The sequence below is a fragment of the Fukomys damarensis genome, unplaced genomic scaffold (assembly GCF_012274545.1).
Source record: "Fukomys damarensis isolate Sample0158 unplaced genomic scaffold, DMR_v1.0_HiC HiC_scaffold_7, whole genome shotgun sequence".
In the NCBI taxonomy this organism is placed as follows: Eukaryota; Metazoa; Chordata; class Mammalia; order Rodentia; family Bathyergidae; genus Fukomys; species Fukomys damarensis.
The window spans coordinates 27,174,128-27,190,092 of record NW_022900919.1 but is presented as its reverse complement, the minus strand read 5'-3'; the positions used below and the strand labels follow the sequence as shown (position 1 = coordinate 27,190,092).

The window sequence follows — 15,965 nt, the reverse complement described above, 5'->3', positions numbered from 1 at the left end:
TTGTAAAGTTAATGCAGCTAATGTGAGTTCCTAAGGATGAGAAGAAGGCAAAGGGGCAGAGGGGTAGAGGGACAGCGGAGGGTCAGAAAGAGGGACTCCAACTGCGGGGAGCCCGCCCCGCGGAGCCCGCCCCGCCCCTTCCGGGCTTCTTTCCCACCTAAATGTATTTGCCACACCCCTCCATGGCGCCACGCACTGTGAGAAACCTCGCTTATTCCCTTACATGTTGCCCCGCCCCTCCGCTACAAGGCCCCGCCCCGCCCCACCAGTTTGCTCCTCCCCCGCTGGCAACAGCGAGCTGTGTTTACCGAGGTGCATGCTGGGACAGTGTCCGTGGCAACCCGGGCCCACGGCCGGCTCTGAGGCCAGGCGGGAGGGCGCAACCTCGGGCGGCAGTATGTGCCAGCCTACTGCTGCGTCCCTGTCCCTGCCGAGCTCCGAGTACTACGAGAGGTTGGGCCGCCTCCAGCAAGAGCTGCGGGACAGGTACGCCGACTGGGTGGGACGGGGCTGGCGCTGCGTGGGCCCTCAAGGCACCCTGTTCCTTCCCACAACTCCGCCTTGGGCCACGCTGGCCATCCTGGACGTCCCGACCGCGCCTAGACTGCGGCTTCTCGAGTCCCCGGGCTTGGGGGTGACACGGAACTGCTGGGTCTCCCCTAGGCGATCAAAGCCGCGTCTCAATTTGCCCAGACGCGAGAGTGGGAGATCTCCTGCCTGTCACTCAACATCAAGCCCTGTGAATTTCTCCAGTCCCCTGCTGCACGCCTCCTCTCTTCAGATTGTCATCCCACCTTGATAGCAGCTCTGCATCCAGATGACAGGTCCAGGAACTCAGGAGGAAGAGAGTGTGTGTTAGATATGCCGCACTCAAATGCAGCGGTCTTGGTGGTTGATTGGTTTGTGTTTTAGTGGGTAGCTGGGGCTGGTTAGATTTCCAGAGAAGGGATGAAATTTCCAGCCAGTGAAGTTCAACTTCCACAGAGTTCATGTTGCTTTTGATTAACTTAGGAAAGATGGGAGCCTAAAAACAGCTAGATCTAAAAGTAAATAAAGTGAAAGAATTAAAAAGCAATTGACTATAAATAACCACATGAAAGGTAAGTTGTTGGAACTCATGTAGCTGCCAAATTAATTGGAGTTACTCATCTCATTAGTTGACAAGAGAGGAAATAGATTTTTAAATCTCTTGATAAATGAAACATTTAATGAGCATTAAAAATTACAAAATCATTCTTGTGAACAGGAAAGCTGTCTGACAATTCCAAAATGATAGCGATACAATGATTACATATAAGGTAAAGGCAGAAGTGAGTGATTTTGAAGAGAAATTACATTCATCTTATGCTAGATTTAATTTTTGTCAGTTATTTATAGAGCATCTAAACAGGTCTCCTTGTTTGCACCGTATTTTATGTTCTTTTTCACGTCCTGTTTTCTTCCTTCTTACTGCCACTCACCTACAGGGACTTCTTCATCTCCAATTAAAAAAAAAATCATTCCCTGCAGAACCTTCCCTGCCTCAACCCATTTCCTAACTTTTGCACCCTTTGCATTCTCAAAGCACTCTCTAGGTGTTGGGGCGTGGGGGCGGGGGGCTTAAAGTGACGTGCTCTTTGCATAGACTGAGAATTCCAGGAGGCTAAGAACCAAACTTAGCTCAATCTTGAGCTCATAATAGAATACTGGTATTGGAGCAGGTGCTTGGTAAATATTTGTTGAATTTATGGAAGAAATCCCAAAGTCAACCAGCTAGTGTCTAGGAGCTATGACTGTCTTACATAGAATGCTGTGGCTACATATTGTCACTGGATAATAACCATTTTCCAATCCACCAGGAAAAGTGCATCTTATGATATTTCCAAGATGATGTTAAATGTCAGCACATCCCTGATAATTAGAGAACAGGACATTGCTGTGTTTCAGGACACTTACAGTGCTTTTGGGTTTATTGTCTTTTCTGTTTGAAGAGTGGATTAGCTATCGCAGGCCTTCAGTTATTGTGTCTCTCTCATCTAAAGACCTGATCTTAAAATGTTACTGATTTAAATGGTGTTTTTTTAAAACTAGGTTAACTATGAGTTATTCTTGCTTCCTGTGCTAGGAACACCTGGCTGTTTATAGTCCGTATGGTACAATAACTGTGTAATCATTACACACTTTATGTTTAACACTTATTTGCTTTAATTATTAAGCAAGGTGAGGCTGTTGAAATTATATAAGAAATTCGAGTTAAATTTTATGGCCTGTTCGTGCTTCTGCATTTGGAGATTTGTTTTATTTTATAAGTCAGTAAAAATCTGTTGCTGTGTATATTCATTTTTCATTTTAAGAATCCATAACTAACTCTAATGCATAGTACACACAAAATAGAGGCAAATAACTTTAAATAAAGATAAAGCTGCAATGAAAATGTAGAAACCTGGGTTCTAGTCCATGACCAGTTGAGAGACCTTGATCAAATAATTTTGGCCTTTCTGAACCTTGGTTTTTCTCCAGAAACGAGGGGACTTGAATAATATGTAAAGCAAGGTCTCACATTTTTTTTCTTTATTTGACTAATAGGCCTTAAAGTTTAAAAATATTGAAAGCTGTAATTTTGTGAAGCAGTGCATAAAGGACATCATTGTGTTATATTTGGATGCACCCTTTTCCCCCCATTAAGTTTATTGGTACATTTTAGGTGTACAATACAGTTACATTCATCATTGGGATCTTGTACCTTTACCTGATATATATTGGTTCTTATTTTTTCCCCATTCCCCTGCCCTCCCTTCACCCACTCCACCCTTCCCTATTTACAGATATTTTGTTTCCATTTTTTCCTTTCCTCATACTTTCCTTTTCCCTTCTTTCCTTTTCCCCTACCCTTCCCACTTCCCCTACTCCTTTAGACCTTTTCTTCCTATTTCACATTATCAGTTAAACAATTTGAACCTTATTTACACTTTTAGTTTTTCACACCAGAGAAACTATTCGGCATTTACACATGTGTGTCCTATTTATTTCACTTAAGAGTTTGGCCTCAATGTGGATGCACCTTTTTATTAAAATCAATCCTGGTGATCACAAGGACCACTGTTTTCTAAAATTCCATAGTTGTTTAAAAGATTGAAATCTGGGTAGTAGACAAGATGGTTTATCAATCCAGAAACTTCTGGGGAATGGGATATTTAAAAACAAAACAAATACTCCCCACCCTTCCCCAGCCCTTTTAAAGGAGATCATTGAAATGTTAGCTGGTCTAAAAACTGTGTCCTCATAACTGTCATATTTTGAGCTTAGGTCATTTTAGCTGTATTCTCACAGAGACATAATTTTATAGTCTGAATGTTTTTCTGTGGGTATACAGTGTTCTCTCTGCATTGTGGTGAGAGTCATTAACTGAATCTTGAAGAATTTGATGGAGTGACTTGTAGTGTGTATAGTGCCCACAAGCATGGTAGAAACATGTAAGTGGAATTGGCTCTTAGAATTATTGTATAGAAAAACATCTCTTTTAAAGACCCATTTTTTCAATGCCAATATTGATTCAACGTGAGATATCATAATAGTTTAGAAATTGACACTGAGATATTAGTTGAGTCAAGCTGAGTATAGTGGAGAATTATGATATTGAGGCCAAAAACAGAGTAATAAATGGCTTAAAAGGAGAGCACTCAGCCATATCAGGAGCTCTGAGCTGTGTCAGACTTGCCATGGTCCTGATGAAGGAGTGCAGGTAACTGAAAACACAGACCATGGAAGCATACAAGGCAGTGTGTTTGAAAGGTTCTGAAATATTTGTGAAAAGGCAGTCCTCTAGTAAGGCTTCTCTTGCCTTTTTTATTGAGATTAATATCAGGTTTTAAGTCTTATATTTTTTAACAGGCTGAGGGGGTTAGAAAGTTGGCCAGTGGTAAAGAATTGACAAGATTCATGCTACTCTGCCTGGAATAGAGGGCCATAGGGTGTTTGTGATCTTTCATTGTGTGAAGTGTTCTTTTATGGAAAGGAAATGTGATTAGTAGGCTCTTACAAGTACAGAAGACAGAATTGGAATAAAGAAGTTTTGAATTTGTTATTAAAAAGAGCTTGCTGCTTGGGAGAGGATAGACTTCCAAAGAGACTTTGATCCTTTTTCAGAAAATGTTATAGATTAATTTAAAAAATCATTTCAAAATAAGTTCAAGCTTTAGAAAAGTTATAAATGTGGGACAGAGACCACCAATATTCCCCTTATCCAGATTCCTCAACTATTCTATTACATTTTCATCTTTTCTACTGACACCTTTAATCTTTTCTGACCCTTTTGAGGATTATAGATAGGATACCCCATTACTCCTAAAATCTCCAGTGAATATTCCCATAAAACAAGTGTTATGGGGTAATTCCTTTAGAAATGGCTCACCAATTAAATGTATTCCATGTTCTGCTTGCCTTAAATGAAAAATTGAACAAGACAAGCCAACAGGTGCTGAAAATTTATTTGAAAAGTGAGGAGTGAAGTAGTAAGGGAGAAACTGGCTCTGTAGAGTGAATTTGGGCCAAACAAGAAAAAAAAAAAAAAAGTGCACTCTAGAAGGACAGAGTGGGATACCATGAGGAGTCATGACAGTGGTCTCCTCCTGGCGTCTATGTCCTTATATGTTGTCCACATCTCATAGGAACTCATGAGAAGTTCCACATACAAGGTCCTGGGGGTTATTTGGCACTATCCTGGGACCTTGGTTTTTTTTGTTTTTGTTTTTGTTTTTTGGGTTTTTTTGGTACTGAGGATTGAACTCAGGTCCTTGTGCTTGTGAGGCAAGCAGCAAAACCACTGAGCTAAATCCCCAGCCCTTATCCTGGGATCTTGTAATTGACAAGTCCTGCTTATTTCCCTAGCCAGCTTTCCAGGTCCTACCTCCTCTCACAAGGTTGCTCTCATACACAACCCTCTTTACAGGATTTAGTCTTGGTGCTCCAGTCCATGGACCCTCATCACATTTCCAACTATCCTAAACATTTGTCCCTTTTTCTTTCTGGCCGAGTCTCATCTGGGAACCCAGGCTACATTTTGTATACCATGTCTCTTCACTGTCCCCCAGTCTGGAGCAGTTCCTCAGGCTCACCTTTTCTTTCATGCTCCTGACAGTCACATAGAGTTCAACCCTTATTCTAGAGGGTGATCTGCAAGCTGGGTCCATCTCTTGGTTCCTCCAGAGCAGACTCCAGTCACACATTCCTGGCAAGAGTACTGCAGAAATCAAGCAGTGTGTTTTGGCACAGGTCATGGAGCACGTAAGTCTTTGTCTCTTCAGTTTAATGACAAATTACCCAGACTTCCCAGTCTTCATGACCTAAGCACCCAACTGAGTATAAAACCTTTCAAGGGGAAAAATGACTAATAAAAGTTCCTAATGTAGAAGCAATTATACCATATTTCCTTCATATCTATTCTGAGTTCACTGTTAATGAGACAGTAAACATCTGTGGGAAGCTAAAATGTGGTTTTATTATTTTTTCCCCTTTTTAGCATAGGCATTCCCCAGCTGAAGAATAGGTTGTATTCCCCAAGTAAAGGCGGTGTGTTTGGTGTTGGATTTCATTTACCCATCAAAAGAATTTTGGATAAATGGAAATTTCCATTTAATATTGTACTAGGACAGAAACTTATTTAATTTGTAATACAGCTTCGGAGTAATTTGGGAGCTTTTTTCCTCAGTACTGGGGATTGAACTCAGGGCCTTAGCACTGGCTACATCTCCAGCCTTTGTTATTTTTCTTTTTATACAGTCTCACTGCCCAAGCTGGACTTGAACTTGCAACCCACCTGCTTCAGTCTCCAGGAGTGTACTACTATGCCCCAGGGGGATAATTTTTTAAGGAAAAAAAGATGAAGGAAAACAGAAACAAAAATTGAGTTCAAAAGGAAACTTGTTATCCTGCAGGAGGCCAGCTTGAGATCACCTTCTGATGGATTACTGATCTTAGTTTCACAGTCTTTTTTCAGTATTCTTCTTTCAGGAATGATGTGGCTTCTCTTACAGCCTTTAGTTAATGTTAACTTAGAACAGCAGTTAGGCTTTAGTGAGGTGAGACTCTGACTCTGAGTGGTGGCAGCAGATGGAGCCCTCTATGGTTGCGTCTTCTTGGGAAGTGGCTTCCCACCACATCTCTACCCTCTGCCCCCAGCTCTTGGCTGTCATTGCTCCCTTTCTCCTACCTCTAACCTTGTCACTTAAGTCTAGCGTTGGAAGTCCTTGGTCTTTGAATTCCTCCTCTGGCTTACTGTCAGGACTCACCTGAACATCGCTGGTTACTCCTTAGTGCTACCATCAGACAGGCAAGACAACATTGCAAAGTTATAAAAGGTTAAGTCTGGAGTGTTAGGAGACCTGATCTTCATCAGGTGTGAGTGAGGCCAGGTGTGCTTCCCAGCGGCCTCATCATAACTCTGTCCAGGCCTCTGACTAGGAGCAGAGTGAGCTACCAGTTTTCAGTCCAGCATGCTTCTGGGGAAGCAGGCCCACTGCTTGAACACCACCAGCTGGGAGAAACTGGCCCTGTTTTACTTTACAGATTTATCTTATTTTTGTCTGTCTTCCCCTGAAATGTCACCTTTTCCAGGGCAGGGCCAAAGGCAGCTTGGTCACCATGTTAGACTTGGGCCCAGAGCAGCGTCTGCCTTGTTCAGGATTCTTGAGAGGCACCTGCTGAGTGACGAACACGTGTCCCAGCCTCTCCTGCTGTATTTTCCCCTTCACTTGGAGAATTTGGGGGTTTTGCCTCCTGTTCGCCTCTGTTTTGTTTTTGGACTTCCCTAGCAATTGATGTTTTTATGTCTTTGTTTCAAGCACATCTGGCATTTTCTGCTTTTTAGACCAAAGAAGCATTCTCACAGAGATGTGATTTTGAAAGAGATTATGGCTTAGGTTGATCAGCTTATTACTTATTAATATGATGATTTATGAAGTATTTCTGTCTGGATTATAGTGAGAAGAAGAGACTAGAACTGGAAAAGGAACTTTATGAGTATAATCAGTCTGACATATACAGGTAAGTGATGATGGTGCTGACAGTTTGCAAGGCAGTTTGAATATATGAATCAAAATTTAAACCGTGCTCCAAATTCTGTAGTTGTAATACTTTTCCCATTCTTTTATTTCTAAGATGTAATAATTTGAATTGGTTGCTGCAATTTAATATTGTTATGAAGAAAATTGATAAAGAAAATTATGAAGAAAAATTTTATTATTTGGTTTTTGCATTATTTTAGGAATATGATTTGCTTAAATATTTTAAATTAACAGTTTCTATAATAATTATGGCATGTAATTATTATAGTTGATTTTTTTAACAAACTGCTGTAGGCAGGGTTACCTGGTTTCTCATTTTTCATGGATATATGAGAATGACTATTAAAAATATTATAATTATAATAGTGGATAATGTATATGTTTTCCCTTCCAGATTACTTAGTATGATATTAAAAACAGATTTTAATATCTTAATTTCTGTTTTATAAAAACTAAACGTTATTCATAACCTAAATGTATACCATTACCTTTCACATTAATATAGAGTTCCTGGCTATGATGGCATTAACTTTGTGATTATGCATGTCACACTAAGAGTGAGAAATGAAAATAATTGAGAGAGAGAGAGAGATGAGAATATTGTAAAACCAAATCACCCATTAAATCTGTTTGTTTCCTTTTCTTCAGAATTATCCATTAGTTTAAAACAAATGTACTTCCAAGGTTTCCATTCAAGGTAGATGCCCTAGCAGCTTCAAAAGAAACACGAAGCAGCTATCTTGAGGGTGCCCTGGCCTCAGGGTCAGCCCAAATTGGAGGAGGTCCATGGCAACTGTTTTGCCATCCCATCATTGATGGGGCTGAGACTGGTATAGACTCCATGCAGCCTGTACTTGGGCAGCTTCTTGTACCTTAAAATCCAAACTAACTAATGTGTCTGCCTCCACCTGATTCCCCAAGAAGGCAGTGCCTGAATGTAGGGTTTATGTGGGTGGTGGTTGACTTGTGGAGGTGGTCACACAGCTGTGAACGAGGCTGAGAAGAAGGATGTGGCAGCTGCCTGGTTTGCCTCCTCCAGGCCTTCAGAGGAACAGGGGTGACTGCCCTCTGCTCTGCTGAGCACCCCCATCCATTGTAAAGGTGGCCTGGTGGAGTAAACTCCTTCTTGAATGCAGGTGTGTGTTTCCTGCTGCTAGCAACGGGAGACCATCCCAAGAGAGCAGGTGGGGAGCTGAGGCTAGTGTTGCCAGGCAGCTGCAGTGGTGGCTGGTACAAGGAAGGTGATGGGATGGACTAGGGTTCTGGAGGTGTCCCCTACCACAACTCACCTTTTCTCCATCACCACCATCTCTTTCCACCCTCTCCCTAAAATGCTATGTTGCCTGAAAGTTTAGTTTCTTAAGCACAACAAGCTCTTTGAGTATAGCACATAAGCACATAGGATCTGTTGGTAAGCACCTCAGTTGCGACCCAGCAGCTCTCAGCCAAGTGAGCTTGTGGCAGTTATTTTTTTTTTAAATTGAGTTTATTGGTACAATCTAGGTATACAGTACAGTTACATTCATCATTGGGATTCTGTACCTTTACATAATAGGTCTTGATTCTCATTTTTTCCCCTTGTCCCTGCCCTCCCTTCACCCTTCCTCCCCTCCCCATTTACAAACACTTTATTTCCATTTTTTCAGTTTCTCATATTTTTTTCCTCTCCCTTATTACCTTTCCCCCACCCTTCCCACTTTCTCTACACCTTTAGCCCTTTACTTCCTATTTCACATTATTATCTATCTCATTAGGATCCTGTGTACTCTTACAGTTTTTCACACCAAAGAAACTATTCGGTATTTCAGTTAAAGAAATCTCTGTATGAACATTAAAAATAGGAAATCCTAAAATGAAACTAAAAAGGAAAGTAAAAGAGAAAAGGCAATGATGTAACATTAAAATAATCCTTAATTCTGGAGATGAAAATGGTCCCCGAACATATTTAAATTGCTTCTTGATCTTATAGTCTTATCTTATTCTTTTTTTCATTATTTAGAGAATACTTAGTTTCTGTAATCAAACCCACGTAGATATGACCTTACATATTTAATACAGTTCGTTACCTCTGTACACATGGAAAAAAAATAAATAAAAATAAATTAACATTTCTAGACCAATATGGCTGTCCATTTCTGTACAATGCCAACTCAACACAGTAAATTGGGATGACTTTTTCCAAAGTTGGCAGCACCGTTAAAGTTTCCCAAAATTCAATTTGTATAAATATGTATATCTATATTTATATTTATATTTATATTTATATAAAAAGACTAATAATAGTATGTTATGCATCGATAGCAGCAACAGCTTTTCCAGGTTCTGCAGTCATCTGAAGAAAATTATAGAATTCAGCACATTCCATTAAAAACAAAACAAAGAAAAGAGTAATATCCAGGAAACAGCAAAGTTCTGTTGCTGTTGTGGTACCTGGGAGCATTTTTTTTTTTTTAGCATCTTAATCATCATCTGGAAAGAGAACATTCTAGAGTAATATCATTAAATGTAGCTCTGATAAAGAACGGTCCCTACTATGTATCATAGAGTAGGGGAAGAATTTGACATTAAGATAACTGAGGCATGTAGGACCCCAACTAGCCACAATTAAAAAAAAATCTACACCTAGACATATAATAATCAAGATCCCAGAAACCCAACAGAAGAATAAAATACTACAGGCAGTAAGAGAAAAGAAACAAATCACATGCAAAGGAAAGCCCATCAGAATCACAACAGACTTTTCAACACAAATCTTTCAGTCAAGGAGAGCCTGGAATGAGGTATTTCAAGTACTAAAAGAGAACAACCTCCAACCTAGACTGATGTATCCAGCAAAACTCTCTTTCAAAATGGATGGAGAAATAAGACACTTCCACGACAAAGAACACCTGAGAAACTACATGAATACCAAACCAGCACTACAAGGAATTCTAAACAAGATCCTAGAAAAAGACAATGAAGGCAACAACACCATGAGGCCCAACAGAGCAAATCAAATAGGCAAGGCAAGAAATTAAAAGGAGAAGGTGAAATAGTAAAAAGAGTCAACAAAAGGCCAATAACATGTCAATAATAAGTCAGTGCATATCAGTTATAATCAGCAATGTCAATGGCCTCAACTCACCAATCAAGAGAAATAGACTGGCAAAATGGAATAAGAAGCAAAATCCAACAATATGTTGTATACAAGAAACACACCTAGTGCAAAAAGAAGCCCATAGACTGAAAGTGAAAAGATAGAAAACAATTCTCCATGTGACAGGAGCCCAGAAAAAAACAGGGGTAGCAATCTTATTTGCAGACAAAGTAAATTTCAAACCAAAACTGATTTTAGTATTACTGATGTAGGACGGTACTGTATCATACTTCTATGAATGTAAAATATCTTGTACCTGCTTTGTGGCAGTTATTTTAATGGGGAATAATGATAATTATGGACAAGCTCATAATGAGTTAATACGCACAGAGTCTTCAAGCAGTGAAGAGTCAAGAACTTAGGTATTGCCTTTGAACTCTCTGGCATGCAGTTTATGCTGCCTAGAAGTTTTCCTCTTATCTCTTTATTCTTCTTTTTCCCCAATTTCGCTTAACTTTTATCCATTTTTCAGGACTTCCACTAGGAAGGTCCCTACTTCCCTTTTATCAGGTCAGGGTTGCCCAGTCTGTGAAAGTGCCTTTCCATTTCCTGCACAGTCTTCACCACACTGTGTTTACTCAGTTGACTTTTTTTTTTTCTATTGACTGTATGTGACTGGCTTTCACGTTTAGAGGGCCAAGCATATGAGTGATTGCGTGGACAGGTGGATGTCTGACTAGATGTCTGGTAAAGAAGGGAGCTAGAATGTGGATGGAGAAGGCTTGGTTACTATGGCACCTACTCCAGACAGATATTGGACACCCGCTTTGCTAAGTGCCTCAGTGTGAAAAACCCTGTGTTAGGTTTACCTCCATTTCTGTCATTTGTGTCCAAAATGCAGGTATAGGCAAAACAAAAAAGAAACGGTCATAAGTTCTTTTCAGAATGGTAACAGGTAACCACTGTCAAGGCACATCATCAATTTGAAAATTGTTGGCCTAGTGTTAGAGGTTTAAGGTCTGTTGGTAATTAGTGTTGAAAATATCTATTTTCTTTGCAATCTGTGTTTTGGAATGAATATATTTGTGGTATTTAAAACTCATTTTCTTGGTAAAAGAATGTTAGGCTATTAGCAATGTAAAAACCATGTAACAGGTACTCTTATGATTTCAATACTTGTGAAGAAGAGTTGGATTAGCAGTGTTGGTGACCTGGGAAGAGCAGGAGGACTATTTGGAGCTGTCCAGTGTGTCGTTTGGTGCTTCACAATTTGAGTAAAATCTATATATTATTATAAACATATTTTTAAAGTATGGTTATTGGAATGTCTAACCAATATTTTTATAAAATGAGAGCTTTTTAATATTTTGAACTTTTACAATTTCTCAGTTGTATGGATTATCATTTATAGGTTTGTCCTATTCCCATATGAGCAAGTAACTTTGAAGTTATATGTCATATATGAAAATGCCAATGTGTTATGTAACTGAATGTGGCTACATAGATGCCACTCCTGAAATCATACTTCATTTTGAGAAATAAATTCATATAAATCTTTACCATGAGAGTGTTACTGTGTGATCTTGTGTATGTTCTTCAAGAGTAAGAGTATTCTGCCATGATGTACCCCTTGTGGCACCTCAGTGATGCTGATTAATATCTCTCTCTGAAAATGTATATGCACTGTATCTTTTGAGTTACAGTGCCTTGGGTAAAGTATCCTAGATTTCATTGCCTCATTAACAATTTTGTTAAAGAAAAGTTATCCTTAGATCTGTCAGAATCCACTCCATTGTTAAAAATTTTGCTTTTTTTTCCCTAGAGTTAAGCTGAAATATGTAAAACTAAAGAAATACCTGAAGGAAATAAATGAATCTGAAAAGAAGGCTCGTACTCGAAACCAAGAATATGTAAAACAATTCGAGCGTGTTCAAGCTCACGTTGGGCACTTTACCACAAGTACAAAGCTTCAGGAACTGAAGGTGACACCTTGTATTGTACTATGTTTTTAAAAAACCTATTTTCAGAAGAGTGACAGTCACAAAGTTTCAGTTGGTTGCCCGTATGATTAAGTATAAGCTTTATCTTGAATTACCATGTGGCCACATTTGATCAGAGAACTTGAAATTGCATTTCCTAATATTGCTACCACAGTTGAGGAATTAATGGAGTATCTGTGTCCCAGATAGGATCACTAGCCAGCCCCAGGTGCAAAGTCCGACACTTGGTAGTTGTTGGTGGAATGATCAAATTTGAGCAGCATTAGTTTCCTCTACAAACTGTTACCTTTTTACAGGGTCCTTTTTCTGTGCCTGTGCTCTTCCCTCCTGGCCCAGCAGGACATTGGGGACAGCACTGAAGGATAGAAATAGTCATTCTCCTGGGCTGTGCAACTGCTCTTTGAGGCCCTTTTGCTCTGGTACATCATTCCCCTCCAGGGTTTAATTACTTGCTGTTCCACAAGTCAGGGCAAGTGTGGAAGCCTGGAGTGAGGCCTTTCTGACCATTTGCATGGCTAGGCATTGTTGCCCAGTTAACCCAAAGAACACCGGGTACAGGAGGAGTTGGCTTCAGCATCTTGCTGCCTTTTTTTTTTCCTTTCAGTTTTTCCTTAGCCTAGTTTTATTGAGAAAATTTCAACTCTACAGGAATTTTTTTTTTTTGTACCAGGGATCGAACTCAGGACCTTGCACTTGCAAAGCAAGTGGCAGAACCACTAAGCTAAATCCCCAGCCCTCTACAGGAAAATTTAAAAACTTATTATTAAGACCACTTCCCTGTTCTCCACTTAGAGGCAGTGCTTGCAAATATTTTGCTGTATTTTCTTGGTGTGCATAAAAGTCTGCTTCATGTATCGGTATACTTAGTGTGATCTCCTGAACAGCAGGCAGTCTGTCTATATGCCTGCAGTCACACCTAAGAAAAGTAATGACAACTCCATCATTAAATAATCAGTCTGTATCAATTGGCTTTTTTTTTTTTTTTTTTTTTTGCAAGGACATAATGCCCAACATCCACTACTTAAAGGGGAAAATAGTTTATTTATCTCATTTTCAGAGGTTACAGTCCATGGTCAGCTTGTTCCAAGGCAGAAATGTCACGGGAGAAGGTTGTGGCAGAGTGGAGCTCCTCAATTCATGGTGCCTGAGGAGTAGAGCAGAGGAACAGTGCCAGACATGAAGGGGCAGGAACCAAATACGGTACCCATAGTCACACCTCCCTGACCCACACAAACACACCCGGAAGTGTGCTTTACTAATCCACTAGGCAGCCTCCAAGCCAATCAAGTTGACCGTTAAGCTTCACCATTACAGAGCCCCTCTTCAAATCTCCCCAGTTCTCCCCAAAGGTATTTTATACTTCCAGACCTTAAGCCCACTAGGATTCATATAGTTCTTGTTTTTTATGTTACTAGCTATTGTACCTTAAGTCTTTTAATCTGATTTCATCTCCTGCCATGCTTCCTCTTATTCCTCACAACACAGATTTTGCAGGGGGAGGACAGGTGTGGCCATTTTGAGTTGGAGATCCCATTTACTGGAGCAGCACCCCTGTATTTTCTGAAAACTAGAAATGCAGTTAATCCAATACCACCCAGGGACCTTTGCGGTGATGCAGATGTCTGGTCCATCTACCACTGTAGCTCCTGTTGAGCACTGAAAATGTAGCTGTGATGCTGAGGACTGTGTTTTCCTTCTGTTAATTTTGAAGGAAATAGTCGCAGCTATTGACTAAATAAGTCACAGTTTCACTTCCACCAGCCTTCCCTCAGAAGCCATGCTGTCAGGAGATCCTGCCTGAGTGAGCCCTTTGTTACAGTGGTGATCTCTAGATGTGTCTGTTTTAGTGTACCTTCGACCTGTAAATTAGTAAATAACTATAGAGTGATAGTTTGGCATCACTAGAATAATGTGTTCCTCACTAGCATTCTATCTAGTGGTTCTGGGATCCGTTGATGTGCCTTGCCTGAATCAGTTATTACAGTGGAGATTGTGAAGTGGTGATTTTCTGCTTCGTGTCCTGACTTTCTTCTGTAACAAAGGACATTTTCCTCCCTTCCCCTACTTTCTTTCTTTTTTTAATATCACAGTTGATCTAATTATTTAGTTAGTTTGTTATCAGTTATAGTATTTTTTATTGCTCCTGTTTTTCAAACTTGACTAGTTTCCTTATCATTTAGGGTGCTGGAGGTTGAACCTAGGCCGTTCTGTATGCTGAGTACATACTCTACCAGCCATTGAGAATTGTCTTAGTTACATCCTCCTTGGTGAGACCAAATATCTGGTACCCACAAGTTAAAGGAGGAAAGGTTTATTTCAGCTCACAGTTTATAGAGGGCTAGCTTCAAGGCAGGGCAGCATGGCAGAGGGGCATCACAGAGGAGAAACAGTCCATGGTATGGCAAGAAGGAAGCAGCAAGCAGGTAGCAGAATCCCTCTTTCCCTTTATATTCTATCCAAGCTGTCAGCCTATTGGGTGGTGCCGCCACCATCCAGGATGGGCCTTCCCATTATCCACACCCAGAACTATGCTACAAATCAGTGGACTAATTTAGTTCACACACACCCTTAATCCATATTCACATACCCTAGATCCAGCCACCACTGAAAAGCCCCAATTATGAGCATATGAGGCTTTGGGGGACGTCTAGACACAAGCCATAATAGGAATTCTTTAGATTGACTCCTGTGTCCTTTAATCATGGCCCCATTGTTCTGAGCCTTCTTTAGTTTTCTGCATAGGAAGATATTCCAGGCTTGATTTATATTTTCCCCATCTCAGACATGATATTAGCAGTCACAGCTTCAGAAGGCAAAGGCTTTCAGTGGGAAAGGATATTGAGAAGCTGAGGGTTAGCTGTGCTTAAGTCATAGCAAGTTTTGGGTATAGCACTCCAGCAGTATCTTAGTATTTAGGTAGAATGTTTAGAGTTCAAGAGCAGTTGTAACTATCTATGTCATAAGCCACTTTTCAGAAATTTCGCAGAGAAAATAAAAGTGGACAAAGCATAGAATTTTTCTTGAAGAAATAATAGAAAATGTCCTCTTATTTTCTGATGGAGGGCTTATTTATTGATAAAACCAAATGTGGGAGCAATGAATTTGAAAGGTAGGATCATCTTTTGTAAATATGTTTATATTGAGAGCTATTATAGTCAGAATTTTGCAAGGGAATAGATATAATACAGGACACATACTTTATAGAATTATTTTATAATAGTCACCCAAAAAGTCAAATGCAGAGGAGTGTAAGAGATCTAGAGACTCAAAGAATCCAGCCAAAGGTCTGGGTCCCAGAGCAGTGTTCTGCACAAGTCCAGCTGAAGTCTTTGAGTCCAAGGCAGTGTCCTCCATGAGTCCAGCCAGTGGCCTAGAGCCCAAAGCAATAACTCATGCTTCTCCCTATTGAGGACCTGCACCACAAAGGCCCAAAGGCCAATGATGGAAGCCAGAAAACCTGTGCCGGTGGGGTGAAGGATTTGTGCCACTAGGCTGAAGGATCTATACTGAAGCCAAGAAGTAATGCTGACGGTGAAGACTGAAGCTCCCCTGATGAGAACAGTAGCCATTCTTAGTGACAGCAAGTCCCCAAGTTCCTCCTCTGATGAGAACAACCAAGTTCCCTTCAGGAACACCAACAGCAGCAAGCTTCTAGAAAATCAACACCCAATGATCTTTCCCCCCCAGTTCTCTTTTTATGCCATTGGCAAAAATCCTCATGTGGGTCTTCCACATCTAGCCACACTGATTCAATTCAGCTGGGCATTCCACATTGACCGTTGGTTAATTCACCACAAGAGCATTTGTTATATATAATAGGATATATTTTTTAAAAGTTATGTATTGAGC

General features: G+C 40.3%; 1 protein-coding gene across 4 annotated transcripts in view; it reads left to right on the top strand.

Annotated features, from left to right (window-relative positions):
- Positions 1-297: 297 nt before the first annotated feature.
- The window catches only part of Kiz (kizuna centrosomal protein), a 95,681-nt gene continuing 80,013 nt past the window's right edge, over positions 298-15,965 (top strand). The window contains exons 1-3 of one of the 4 annotated variants that reach the window (XM_010634201.3): positions 298-486; positions 6,958-7,020; positions 11,939-12,098. In XM_010634201.3, coding sequence (XP_010632503.1) covers positions 317-486; positions 6,958-7,020; positions 11,939-12,098 — 393 coding nt within the window. In that variant the 5' untranslated portion in view covers positions 298-316. Of the gene's footprint in view, positions 487-6,957; positions 7,021-11,938; positions 12,099-15,965 lie in introns of those variants that run through there. The other 3 variants (XM_010634204.3, XM_033761156.1, XM_010634202.3) reach the window with 3 other exon arrangements.